Source organism: Mobula birostris, chromosome 13 (genome assembly GCF_030028105.1).
Source record: "Mobula birostris isolate sMobBir1 chromosome 13, sMobBir1.hap1, whole genome shotgun sequence".
NCBI classification, from domain to species: domain Eukaryota; kingdom Metazoa; phylum Chordata; class Chondrichthyes; order Myliobatiformes; family Myliobatidae; genus Mobula; species Mobula birostris.
This window is the reverse complement of record NC_092382.1, coordinates 103720797-103734387: the sequence shown is the minus strand read 5'-3', so window position 1 is coordinate 103734387 and position 13591 is coordinate 103720797. Positions and strand designations below refer to the sequence as shown.

Genomic DNA, 13591 nt, shown 5'->3' with positions numbered 1-13591 from the left:
TCATCCAACTCAGAACCTGTACCTGGCTTTTCTCCATACCCCGTGATCCCTTTAGCCAGAATGGCCATATCTAACTTCCTCCTAAATATAGCTAAACAACTGGCCTCAACTGTTTCTTGTGACAGAGAAATCAGCAGATTCACACTCTCTCTGTGAAGCAATTTTCCCTCATATCGGTCAGAAAAGGATTCCCCTTTATCCTTAAACTGCGACGCCTCGTTCTGGACTTGCTCAACATCGGGAACAATCTTCCTACATCTAGCCTGTCCAATCCCTTTAGAATTTTATACGTTTCAATAAGATCCCACCTCAATCTTTTAAATTCCAGTGAGTATTAGACCAGTCGATACAGTCTTTCATCATATGAAAGTCCTGCCATCCCAGGAATCAATCTGGTCAACCTTCTTTGTACTCTCTCTATGGTAAGGATGCATTTCCTCAGATTAGGGGACCAAAACTTCACACAATACTCCAGGTGTTGCCTCCCCAAGGCCTTACACAACTGCAGAAGTACCTCCCTGCTCCTGTACTCAAATCCTCTAGTTATGAATGCCAGGATACCATTCGCCTTTTTCACAGCCTGTTGTACCTGCATGCCCACTTTCAATGATTGGTATATAATGACACTCAGGTCTCGTTGCTCCTCCCTTTTTCCTAATCGGCCACCATTCAGATAATGAACTGCTTTCCTGTTTTTGTCTCCAAAGTAGATAACCTCACATTTATCCACATTAAATTGCATCTGCCATGAATGTTCCCACTCACCTAACCTATCCAAGTCACCTTGCATCCTGTTAGCATCCTCCTCACAGCTAACACTGCCGCCCAGCTTCGTGTCATCCGCAAACTTGGAGATTCTGCATTTAATTCGCTCGTCTAAGTCATTAATACATATTGTAAGCAACTGGGGTCCCAGCACTGAGCCTTGCCGTTCCCCACTACTCACTGCCCGCCATTCTGAAAAGTCCCGTTTATTCCCAGTCTTTGCTTCCTGTCTGCCAACCAATACTCTATCTCCATCAATACCATACGCCCAATACCGTGTGCTTAAGTTTACCCACTAATCTCCTGTGTGGGACCTTGTCAAAAGCATGCGCAAATCCAAATACGCCACAGTCACTAGTTCTCCTCTATCTACTCTACTAGTTACATCCTCAAAAAATTCTATGACATTCGTCAGACATGATTTTCCGTTTATAAATTTATGCTGACTTAATCCGATGATTTCACCGCTTGCAATATGTGCTGTTATCACATCTTTGACAACTGACTCTAGCATTTTCCCCACCACCGATGTTAGGTTAACCGGTCTATAATTCCTCGGTTTCTCTCTCCCTCATTTTTGGAAAAAGCGGGGTTACATTAGCCACCCTCCAATCGTCAGGAACTAGTCCAGAATCTAAAGAGTCTTCTGATAGTGTGCCGCACATGAGGCCGCTTAACAAGACAGGGACTCATGGTGTTACTGGTAAGAGAGCAGATTGGCTGACTGGCAGGAGGAAAAGAGTGGGAATAAAGGGAGGGGTTTCCTGGTCAGCGGCCGGCGACTAGTGGTGCTCCACCGCTGTTCTGTGTTGGGACCGCTTCCTTAATCCTGCCCGCCAAGGCCTTCTCACTAATTTTCTCTGTCTCTCCAAACTTCATTCTTAAGCTTCCTCCTTTTAGAACCATAGAACCATAGAAACTACAGCACAGAAACAGGCTTTTTGGCCCTTCTTGGATGTGCCGATCCGTTTTCTGTCTAGTCCCACTGACCTGCACACGGACCATATCCCTCCATACACCTCCCATCCATGTATCTGTCAAATTTATTCTTAAATGTTAAAAAAAGAACCCGCATTTACCACCTCGTCTGGCAGCTCATTCCATACTCCCACCACTCTCTGTGTGAAGAAGTCCCCGCTAATGTTCCCTTTAAACTTTTCCCCCCTCACCCTTAACCCATGTCCTCTGTTTTTTTTCTCCCCTTGCCTCAGTGGAAAAATCCTGCTTGCATTCACTCTATCAATACCCATCATAATTTTATATACCTCTATCAAATCTCCCCTCTTTCTTCTACGCTCCAGGGAATAAAGTCCTAACCTATTCAACCTTTCTCTCTAACTGAGTTTCTCAAGTCCCGGCAGCATCCTTGCAAACCTTCTCTGCACTCTTTCAACTTTATTTATATCCTTCCGGTAATTTGGTGACCAAAACTGAACACAATACCCCAGAGAACACACATCAAAGTTGCTGGTGAACGCAGCAGCCTAGGCAGCATCTCTAGGAAGAAGTGCAGTCGATGTTTCAGACCGAGACCCTTCGACCTGACGAAGGGTCTCGGCCTGAAACGTCGACTGCACCTCTTCCTAGAGTTGCTGCCTGGCCTGCTGCGTTCACCAGCAACTTTGATGTGTGTTGCTTGAATTTCCAGCATCTGCAGCATTGCTGTCGTTCACAATACTCCAGATTTGGCCTCACCAGTGCCTTATACAGCTTCATCATAACATTCCTGCTCTGATACTCAATACTTTGACTAATAAAGGCCAATGTACCAACAGCTCTCTTTACGACCCTATCTGCCTGTGACGCCAGTTTTAGGGAATTTTGTATCTGTATTCCCAGGTCCCTCTGTTCCACCGCACTCCTCAGTGCCTTATCATTAACCCTGTATGTTCTACCTTGGTTTTTCCTTCCAAAATGTAATACCTCACACTTGTCTGCATTCAACTCCATCTGCCATTTTCAGCCCATTTTTACAGCCTGTCCAAGTCCCTTTGCAGGCTCTGAAAACCTTCCTCACTGTCTACTACACCTCCAATCTTTGTATCATCAGCAAACTTGCTGATCCAATTTATCACATTATCATCCAGATCATTGATATAGATGACAAATAACAATGGACCCAGCACTGATCCCTGTGGCACACCACTAGTCACAGGCCTCCACTCGGAGAAGCAATTCTCTACTACCACTCTGTGGCTTCTTCCATTGAGCCAATGTCTAACCCAATTTACCACGTCTCCATGTATACCTAGCGACTGAATTTTCCTAACTAACCTCCCATGCGGGACCTTGTCCAAGGCCTTACTGTAGTCCATGTAGACAATATCCACTGCCTTCCCTTCATCCACTTTCCTGGTAAACTCCTAGAAAAACTCCAATAGATTGGTCAAACATGACCTACCACGCACAAAGCGATGTTGACTCTCCCTTATAAGTCCCTGTCTATCCAAACGCTTGTAGATTCTGCATCTTAATACTCCCTCCAATAACCTACCTACTACAGACGTTAAACTGACCGGCCTATAATTTCCCGGATTACTTTTTGATCCTTTTTTAAACAACGGAACAACATGAGCCACTCTTCAATCCTCCGGCACCTCACCTGTCGACAGCGACGTTTTAAATATTTCTGCCACGGCCCCTGCAATTTCAACACTAGTGTCCTTCAGGGTCCTAGGGAACACCCTGTCAGGTCCCGGGGATTTAACCACTTTAATTTTCCTCAACACGGCAAAGACCTCCTCCTTTTCGATCCGTACAGTTTCCATGATCTCACTACTTGTTTCCCTTAATTCCATAGACTTCATGCCAGTTTCCTTAGTAAATACAGACGCAAAACAAAAAATAAATAAAATAAATATAACTATTTAAGATCTCCCCCATTTCCTAGCCGACCACTCTGATCTTCAAGAGGACCAATTTTATCCCTTACAATCCTTTTGCTCTTAATATACCTGTAAAAGCTCTTTGGATTATCCTTCACTTTGACTGCCAAGGCAACCTCATGTCTTCTTTTCGCCCTCCTGATTTCTTTCTTAAGTATTTTCTTGCACTTCTTATACTCCTCAAGCACCTTATTTACTCCCTGCATCGTATACATGTCATACAACTCCCTCTTCTTCGTTATCAGAGCTGCAATATCCCTTGAGAACCAAGGTTCCTTATTCCTATTCATTTTGCCTTTAATCCTGAAAGGAACATACAAATTCTGCACTCTTAAAATTTCTCCTTTGAAGGCTTCCCACCTACCGATCACATCCTTGCCAGAGAACAATCTGTCCCAATCCATGCTTTTTAGATCCTTTCTCATTTCTTCAAATTTGGCCTTCTTCCAGTTAAGAAACCCAACCCTAGGACCAGATCTATCCTTCGTTTCCGCCTCCACTACCGCCGCCGGGAGACTATTCCACGCACTCACCACACTCTGCATTAAAAACAAGCTTACCTCTGACATCTCCTCTGTACCTGTTTCCAAACACCTCTGAACTGTGTCCTGTCGTGCTGGCCATTTCATCCCTCTGGAAAAGCATCTGACTATCCGCACGATATCAGGTCAACCCTCGCCCTCCGTCGCTCCAAGGAGAAAAGACCAACTTCACTCTACCTATTCTCATAAGGCATGCTCCCCAGTCCAGACAACAGCCTTGTACATCTCTGCATTCTTCCGATGGTTTCCACATCCTTCCTGTAGTGAGGCAACGAGAACTGAGCACAGTACTCCAAGTACGGTAGACCGAGGCCCTACATAGCTGCAACATTACCTCTCGGCTCCTAAACCCAATGCCACTAATGATGAAGACCAATGCACCGTATGGTAGGTCTTAACCACAGAGTCAACCTGCCAGGCAGTTTTGAGTATCCTGCAGACTCGGACCTCAAGATCCCTCTGATCCTCCGCACTGCCAAGAGTCTTGCCATTAATGATACAGTCTGCCATCATATTTGACCTACCAAAATGAACCAGCTCACACTTATCTGGTTTGAACTCCATCTGCCATTTCTCAGTCCAGATTTGCATTCGATCAATATCCCGCAGTAACCTCTGTCAGACCTTTACGCTATCCATAACACCCCTAACCATTGTGTCATCAGCAAATTTGCTAACTCATCCCTCCAGTTCCTCAAAGAGATTATTTAAATTAAAAAAAAAAACAATTGGAAAGTTTTTTGAATCTTTCATAAGCTCCTCTTTTCTTCTTGAGTAGATTTACAGCGGTCTTTGTACACCACGGAACTTGTACCTTAACAGTCAATCCATGTCTCATTGGAACTTACCCGTTCAGAACTACAAACAATTATCCCCTGAACATTTGCCAAATTTCTTCCTTACGTATCCCCGAGAACACCTGTTTCCAATTTGTCTTCCAAATTCCTGCCTAAAAGCCTCATATTTCCCATTACTCTATTTAAACGTTTCCCAAATTTGTCTGTTCCTATCCCTCGACAATGTCGTGATAAAGGAGAAAGAATTGTAATCACTATCTCGGAAATGCTCTCCCACTTAGAGATCTGACACCTGGCCAGGTTCATTTCCCAATATCAGATAAAGTACAGCCTCTGCTATTGTGGGCCTACGTACATATTATGTCAACAAACCCTCCTGAACACACCTAACAAACTCTACCTCATCTAAACCCTTCACTCCAGGGATATGCCAATCATTATTTTGGGTTATTAAAATCTCCTACCACAACAACCCTGCTATTATTACTCTCTTCCAGAATCTGTCTCCGTATCTGCTCCTCGATGTCCCTGTTAATATTGGGTTGTATATAAAAACACCCATTAGAGTTATTGATCCCTTCCTATTCCTAACTTCCACTCACAGAGATTCCGTAGACAACCCTTCAATGACTTCCTCCTTTTCTGCAGCCGTTACACTATCTCTGATCAACAGTGCCACCACCCACCCCTTTTGCCTCGTTCTCTGTTCTTCCTCAAACATCTACAGCCTGGCACCTGAAGTAGCCGTTCCTGCCCCTGCACCATCCAAGCCTCTGTCATTGCCACAATATCGTAGTTCCAAGTGCTGATCCATGCTTTATGCTCCTGCGCTCCTCGCGTTAATTTAGATACATCTCAAGCCACCGACCAGAGCGAGTCCTTTCTCTATCATCTGCCTATCCTCCCTTTCGCACTGTCTCTAAGCTTTCTCTGCTTGTGAGCCAATCTCTCCTTCCTCCGTCACTTCAGTTTGGTTCTCAACCTCCCGCAATTCTGGTTTAAACTCTCCCCAATACCTTAGCAAACCTTTCCGACAGGAGATTGGTCCTCTCGGCTTCAAGTGCAACCCCTCGTTTTTGTACATGTCCAACCTGTTGCACAAGAGCTTCCAGTGATCCAGAAGTCTAAATCCCTGCCCCCTGCTCCAATCCCTCAGCCACTCATTTATCCTCCACGTCATTCTATTCCTATGCTGACTGTCAGGTGGCACAGACAGTAATCCCCAGATAACTACCTTTGAGGTCCTGCTTCTCAACTTCTTTGTGAAGTTAAGAAATGGCAAGGGTAAAAAGACACTAATAGCAGTTATAAACCGGCCTTCAAAATACAGCAGGGATGTGGACTACCAGTTACAGCTGGAAATACAAAAAGCGTGTCAGAAGGAAATTCTCTAGAGAATTATAGGGGATTTTAATATGAAAGTGGTTTGGGAAAGTCGGGAAGGTACTGGATCTCAGGATAGTGAGCTTATAGAATGCCCAAGGGATGGATTTTTGGTGCAACTTTTCCATAAGCCCACCGGGATCAGCTGTTTTGGATTGGGGGCTGTGTAATGAACCTGAGGCGATTGAGTTCAGTTTCAAATTTGAAAAGGAGAAGCTACTGCCAGGTGTATGAATATTTCAGTAGAACAAAGGAAATTACAGTGGTATGAGAGAGGAACCAGCCCAAGTCGAATGGAAAAGTAATCTAGATAGAGGGACGGTAGAGCAGAGTTGGATGAAATTCCTACAACATGTATACCGAGTTGAATACTGTTGAGGGGGATGACTTACCTGGGACAAGCTGTGGCAGCCGGATCTCTGGCACCGAGTCTGGTTCTGCAGTGCAGAAGGGAGTGTGGAAAAAGAGGGGAGCGGTAGTGATAGAGCACACGATAGATATAGGTACCATCAGGAGGTTCTGCAGTCGTGACAGAAACTCCCGGATGGTTTGCTGCCTCCCGGGTGCCAGGGTCAGGGATGTCTCTGATCGCTTGCAGAGTATTCTAAAGTAGGAGGGTGAACAGTTAGATGTCATAGTACAAAATGACGTAGGAAGAAAGAGAGAGAAGGTCCTGAAGAGTGAGTATAGAGAGCTTGGTAGGAAGTTAAAATGCGGGACCTGAAGGGTGTTAATCTCAGGATTGCTACATGTGCCACGTGACAGTGAAGGAAAGAATAGGATGCTGTGGCGGATTAACACGTGGCTGAGGTACTAGCGTAGGGGACGGAGTTTCAGAGTTCAGTATGATTGGGACCTCTTCTGGGGCACGTGGGACCTGTACAAGAAGACGGGTTACACCGAAACTACAAGGGGACCCAATATCCTTGCAGGGTGGTTTGTTACTGCTATTGGGGATGGTTTAAACTAGATTTGCAGGGGGATGGAAAACAGAGTGCCAGACCAGATAGTGGAGCGGGGAATTAAATGATGTTAAAAGTTCATGTAATGTCACAATAGAAGGGTTGTGTAAGGGAGCAGGGGGGAATCAAACAAGAGAACATGAGTTGAGATTTATGGGGCAAAAGTATAGGGCTAGCACGAGGGGGAACTTCTTTACTCAGAGGGTGGTGGATGTGTAGAACGAGCTTGCAGTACAAGTGGTAGAGGCAGGTTCGATATTGTCATTTAAAGAAAAATTGGATAGATATATGGACAGGAAAGGTATGGAATGTTATTGGCTAAGTGCATGTTGGTGGGAGTAGGTGAGAATAAGCGTTCGATGTGGACTACAAGGGCCGATATGGCCTCTTTCCGTGCTGTATTTGATATATGGTTATATGGCTACATGTGTATGGTGGTAATAATCTCGGAGTTGTGCCTATTTTACGGATGACACCAAGATAGGTGGAGGAGCAGGAAGTGTTGAAGAAACGGAAAAGGTACAGAGGGACATGGTCAGTTCTGGAGAGTGGGCAAAGAAATGGCAGATGAAATACTATGTTGAGAAATTGTCGCGGAAAAGGAATACTCGGACCTGGAGGGAGAGTTCCGTGGAAATTTCTTTATTTGTCACATGACATCATGGGGAGCCTAGAACCAAAAAGCGGGATCCTGGAGCTCCCTCAAACAAGAAAACTCAGTCATATTTATACATCAATTGTACGTGACAAGAGACACTTAGTTGGATTTTTTTTTTTACTGAAGTAAAGGTCACGTGCCTCAGGACATTGTATGACCAGATAATTCCTTATTTGAACATTTGTCTTGCATTTTCAGAGAATGCTACAGAATAGGGAAGTAGCAAAAATATGTTATTCAGCTGAAACACATTTTACTTAAGTGTTACTTCTCAAAGCACATATTAGGCCACCTGGCTCGAACGCAGACACTTAGAAATTCTCAGAACAAAGAGGTACAGATGCAGTTATATTTATATCTCAGTTGCGAGGCACATTTCAGTCACACATAGTACATTAGTTACAGACAAATGATTGTGGTCATCGAATGCACATTTTAAGACAAATCATTAGCCCCCAATGCCCATTGCAATGCAAGGCCTCGATATTTTCTTCCACAGTTCCCTCCTTGTTAATCTTCTAGATTAACACTTTTTACTGGGGTAATTTCTCCTCCTCCTCATAAGGAGAAGGGTCTCTCCTTGCCTGGGAACAGCTCTTCTCCCCACCAATGTTCCTTGCTGGCTTTCATCATTCGGGGTACCATAGGGACACCTTGAGGGCCAGACAAGGCTCTTTTTCATTTATTGATAACAGCTGAATTGCAGTGCTGAGCATACACAGCACCCCAAAACACATATCATCGCCACTATAACGATTCCAATGCGTTACCCAGCTTCCCCAGCCAGAAAACCAACCCTTTATTATCTCCCACTGCTTTTTCACCGGACCAAAATTCTTGAACTGTTTCCCTATCTTTCTAATCTCCTCTATCTTCACTTTTATGTGCTGATCAGTTATATTTTCAGAGTCATCGGGGATACAGGTGCAACATTCTTTCCCTACTAACGGACAGATCCCTCCTTCTTAGGCTAATACTTCTTCTCCACTTTCCTCTTTCTTTGTATTTGCCCGCCGACGCTGTTAGGTAATCAATCAGTCCCACCCCCAAATAGACTATCACCACTACTTCCTTTCATGTGAGTCCTCTATTGAGCATATATTTTGTTAATAATCAGTCACCATGTATGTAACATGAGGTGCAGGTTAAAATAAATTTATGTCCCGGTCTCTCAGTTACACTTTGCTCTTGGTTCTCAGAGCCGTTCCCCTCTCTCTCGGGGAAGATGTGACCTGTTCGGTGTTTCATATCGTCCTTGTCGTGGTGCAATCTGCGCCTGCTGGCATGTGTTCAGTCAGGTTTCTCGGTCACCTTAACACTGTATGGGTCGTCATCGGCCCGGGAGAGAAAGAGTCTTTATCCACCTATCTCACATTTATTCTGTCTGCCGTGTTAACAGATGCCCGTACCTTCAGTTAAAGGTGCCTGGGCTTGCCGGACCCTCTCATACAATTTCCCTGCCCCCTGACGCAATGCTTGTGCGTATTTCAGTACTTTCTTATCATTGCATATTGGTACTACTTTTTCTGTGGTCATGGGAGGCTTAGTTCCTGCTGTCATCGGCCGCCCCATCAATATTTAATGAGGAGTAAGTCCTGTATTTCTATCCTTCCAATTTCACATCGTGTACATTATTGAGGGCATTGCTTCTGGCCGCCCGAGACCGTTTTGCTGACAAATATTTGTCAAAGCCGCTTTTATTTTCCCGTTTGCTCTTTCCACTATACCAGAATACTGAGATTGTTAGGGGATATGCAATTTCTACTGGAACGCCAAGATTTCCTTCAGTCCCTGTACTAATGGATTTACGAAGGGGAAATCGTGCTTGAATCGGGTAATTTTTTGAGTATACACTATGAAAATGGACAAGGGACAGCCAGTGGATATAGTGCACCTGGACTTTCAGAAATCCTTTCATATAGTCCCACATAGGAGATTAGTGGGCAAAATTAGGGCACATGGTATTTGGGGCAGAATACTGAGATGGACTGACAATTGACTTGTTGACAGGAAACAAAGAGCAGCGATAACGGGTCTCGTTTGGAATGGCAGACCGTGAACAGTTGGGTACTGCGGGGTCCAGTGCTGGTACCGCAGCTGCTTACAATATACATTAATAATTTAGATGAAGGGATTAAAAGTAACATTACCAAATTTTCAAGTGGCACAAAGCTGTGTGGCTGTGTGAAATGTGAGGAGGTTGTTATGGGAATGCAGGGTGACTTGAACAGACTGAGTCAGCGGGCGGATGCATAGCAGATGCAGTTTAATATAGATAAATGTGGGGTTATCCACTTTGGTGGTAAGAACCACCAGACTATTCTCTAAATAGAGTGACGTTCTGAAAAAGGGAAGTACAACGAGATCTAGGTGTTCTTGTACATCAGTCACTGAAAGCAAGCATGCAGGCACAACAGGCAGTGAAGAAAGCTAAGGGCATGATGGCCTTCATAACAAGGGAAATTGAGTATAGGAGCAAAGATGTCCTTCTGCAGCTGTACACGGCCCTGGTGAGACCACACTTGGAGTATTGTGTTCAGTTCTGGTCTCCAAATTTGAGGAAGTACATTCTTGCTATTGAAGGAATGCAGCGTAGGTTCACAAGGTTAATTCTCGAGATGGCGGGACTGGCATATAGAACATAGAACATAGAATAGTACAACACAGTACAGGCCCTTCGGCCCACAATGTTGTGCCGACCCTCAAACCCTGCCTGCCATATAAGCCCCCACCTTAATTTCCTCCATATACCTGTCCAGTAGTCTCTTCAACTTCACTCGTGTCTCTGCCTCCACCACTGACTCAGCCAATGCATTCCACGCACGAACCACTCTCTGAGTAAAAAACTTCTTTTAATATCCCCCTTGAACTTCCCACTCCTTACCTCAAAGCCATGTCCTCTAGTATTGAGCAGTGGTGCCCTAGGGAAGTGGCGCTGGCTGTCCACTCTATCTATTCCTCTTATTATATTTTACACCTCTATCATGTCTCCTCTCATCCTCCTTCTCTCCAAAGAGTAAAGCCCTAGCTCCGTTAATCTCGGATCATAATGCATACATTCTAAACCAGGCAGCATCCTGGTAAATTTCCTCTGCACCCTTTCCAATGCTTCCACATCCTTCCTATAGAGAGGTAACCAGAACTGGACACAGTACTCCAAGTGTGGCCTAACCAGAGTTTTATACAGCTGCATCATTACATCGCGACTCTTAAACTCTATCCCTCGACTTAGGAAAGCTAACACCCCATAAGCTTTCTTAACTACCGTATCCACCTGTGAGGCAACTTTCAGGAATCTGTGGACATGTACCCCGAGATCCCTCTGCTCCTCCACACTACCAAGTATCTTGTCATTTACTTTGCACTCTGCCTTGGAGTTTGCCCTTCCAAATTGTACCACCTCACACTTCTCTGGGTTGAAGTCCATCTGCAACTTTTGCATCCTATCAATGTCTCTCTGCAATCTTTGACAATCCTCTACACTATCTACAACACCACCAACCTTTGTGTCGTCTGCAAACTTGCCACCCCACCGTTTTACCCGCACATCCAGGTCGTTAATAAAAATCACGAAAAGTAGATATCCCACAACAGATCCTTGTGGGACACCACTAGCCACACCTCCCTCTGTCTTCTACAGGCAAGCCAATTCTGAATCCACCTGGCCAAACTTCCCTGGATCCCATGCCTTCTGACTTTCTGAATAAGCCTACCGTGTGGAACCTTGTCAAATGCCTCAGTAAAATACATATGGATCACATCGACTGCACTACCATCATCCATATGCCTGGTCACCTCCTCAAGGGACTCTATCAGGCTTGTTAGACACGATCTGCCCTTCAGAAAGCCATGCTGATTGTCCCTGATCAGACCATGATTCTGTAAATGCTTATAGATCCTATCTCTAAGAATCTTTTCCAACAGTTTTCCCACCACAGACGTAAGACTCACTGGTCTATAATTACCCGGACTATCCCTACTACCTTTTTTGAGCAAGGGGACAACATTCGCCTCCCTCCAATCCTCCGGTACCATTCCCGTGGACAACGAGGACATAAAGATCCTTGCCAGACCTCAGCAATCTCTTCTCTCCCCTCGTGGAGCAGCCTGGGCAATATTCCGTCAGGCTCCGGGGACTTACCTGTCCTAATGTATTTTAACAACTCCAACACCTCCTCTCCCTTAATATCAACATCCTCCAGAACAACAACTTCACTCATATTGTCCTCACTATCATCAAGTTCCCTCTCATTGGTGAATACCGAAGAGAAGTATTCATTGAGGACCTCGCTCACTTCCACAGCCTCCAGGCACATCTTCCCACCTTTATCTCTAATCGGTCCTACCTTCACTCCTGTCATCCTTTTTTTCTTCACATAATGGAAGAATGCCTTGGGGTTTTCCTTTACCCTACTTGCCAAGGCCTTCTCTTGCCCCCTTCTTGCTCTTCTCAGCCCCTTCTTAAGCTCCTTTCTTGCTTCCCTATATTCCTCAATAGACCCATCTGATCCTTCCTTCCTAAACCTCATGTATGCTGCCTTCTTCCACCTGACTAGATTTTCCACCTCACTTGTCACCCATGGTTCCTTCACCCTACCATTATTTATCTTCCTGACCGGGACAAATTTATCCTTAACATCCCGCAAGAGATCTCTAAACATCGACCACATGTCCATAATACATTTCCCTGCAAAATCATCATCCCAATTCACACCCCCAAGTTCTATCCTTATAGCCTCATAATGTGCCTTTTCCCAATTAAAAATGTTCCTGTCCTCTTTAATTCTATCCTTTTCCATGATGACGCTAAAGGCCAGGGAGCGGTGGTCACTGTCCCCCAGATGCTCAACCAGTGAGACATCTGTGACCTGACCCAGTTCATTACTTAATATTACATCTAGTATGGCATTCTCCCTGGTCGGCCTGTCCACATACTGTGACAGGAATCCGTCCTGGGCACCCTTAACAAACTCTGCCCCATCAAAACCGTTCGAACTAATCAGGTGCCAATCAAGATTAGGGCAGTTAAAGTCACCCATGATAACAACCCTGTTATTTTTGCACCTTTCCAAAATCTGCCTCCCAATCTGCTCCTCTGTATCTCTGCTGCTACCAGCGGGCCTGTAGAACACCCCCAACAGAATAACTACTCCTTTCTTGTCCCTGACTTCCACCCATATTGACTCAAAAGAGGATCCTCCTACAATACCCACACTTTCTGTAACTGTAATAGTATCCCTGACCAGTAATGCCACCCCTCCTCCCCTTTTTCCGCCCTCCCTATCCATTTTAAAACACTGAAATCCAGGAATATTGAGAATCCATTCCTGCCATGGTGCCAGACAAGTCTCTGTAATGGCCACTACATCATAATTCCATGTATGTATCCAAGCCCTCAGTTCATCACCTTTGTTCCTGATGCTTCTTGCATTGAGGTACACACATTTCAGCCCTTCTACCTTACTGTCTTTACACCGTTTGTTCTGCTTCTTTCCTCAAAGCCTCTCTATATGTTAGATCTGGCTTTACTCCATGCACTTTTTTCACTGCTCTATCGCTCTGGGTCCTATCCCCCTCGCAAATTAGTTTAAATCCTCCC

The 13591-nt window shown here is 44.9% G+C and overlaps 2 protein-coding genes across 2 annotated transcripts in view; one reads left to right on the top strand and one right to left on the bottom strand.

The window, feature by feature from the left end:
• The window catches only part of LOC140207251 (C-type lectin domain family 7 member A-like), a 37964-nt gene extending 33633 nt beyond the window's left edge, over positions 1-4331 (bottom strand). The window contains exon 1 of the mRNA XM_072275695.1: positions 4211-4331. Within this exon, the coding sequence (XP_072131796.1) occupies positions 4211-4295 (85 nt within the window). The 5' untranslated portion in view covers positions 4296-4331. The remainder of the gene's footprint in view (positions 1-4210) is intronic.
• Positions 1-13591, top strand: part of LOC140207250 (killer cell lectin-like receptor subfamily B member 1B allele C) — a 119574-nt gene that overhangs the window by 14159 nt on the left and 91824 nt on the right. The gene's annotated exons all lie outside the window — the stretch shown is intronic.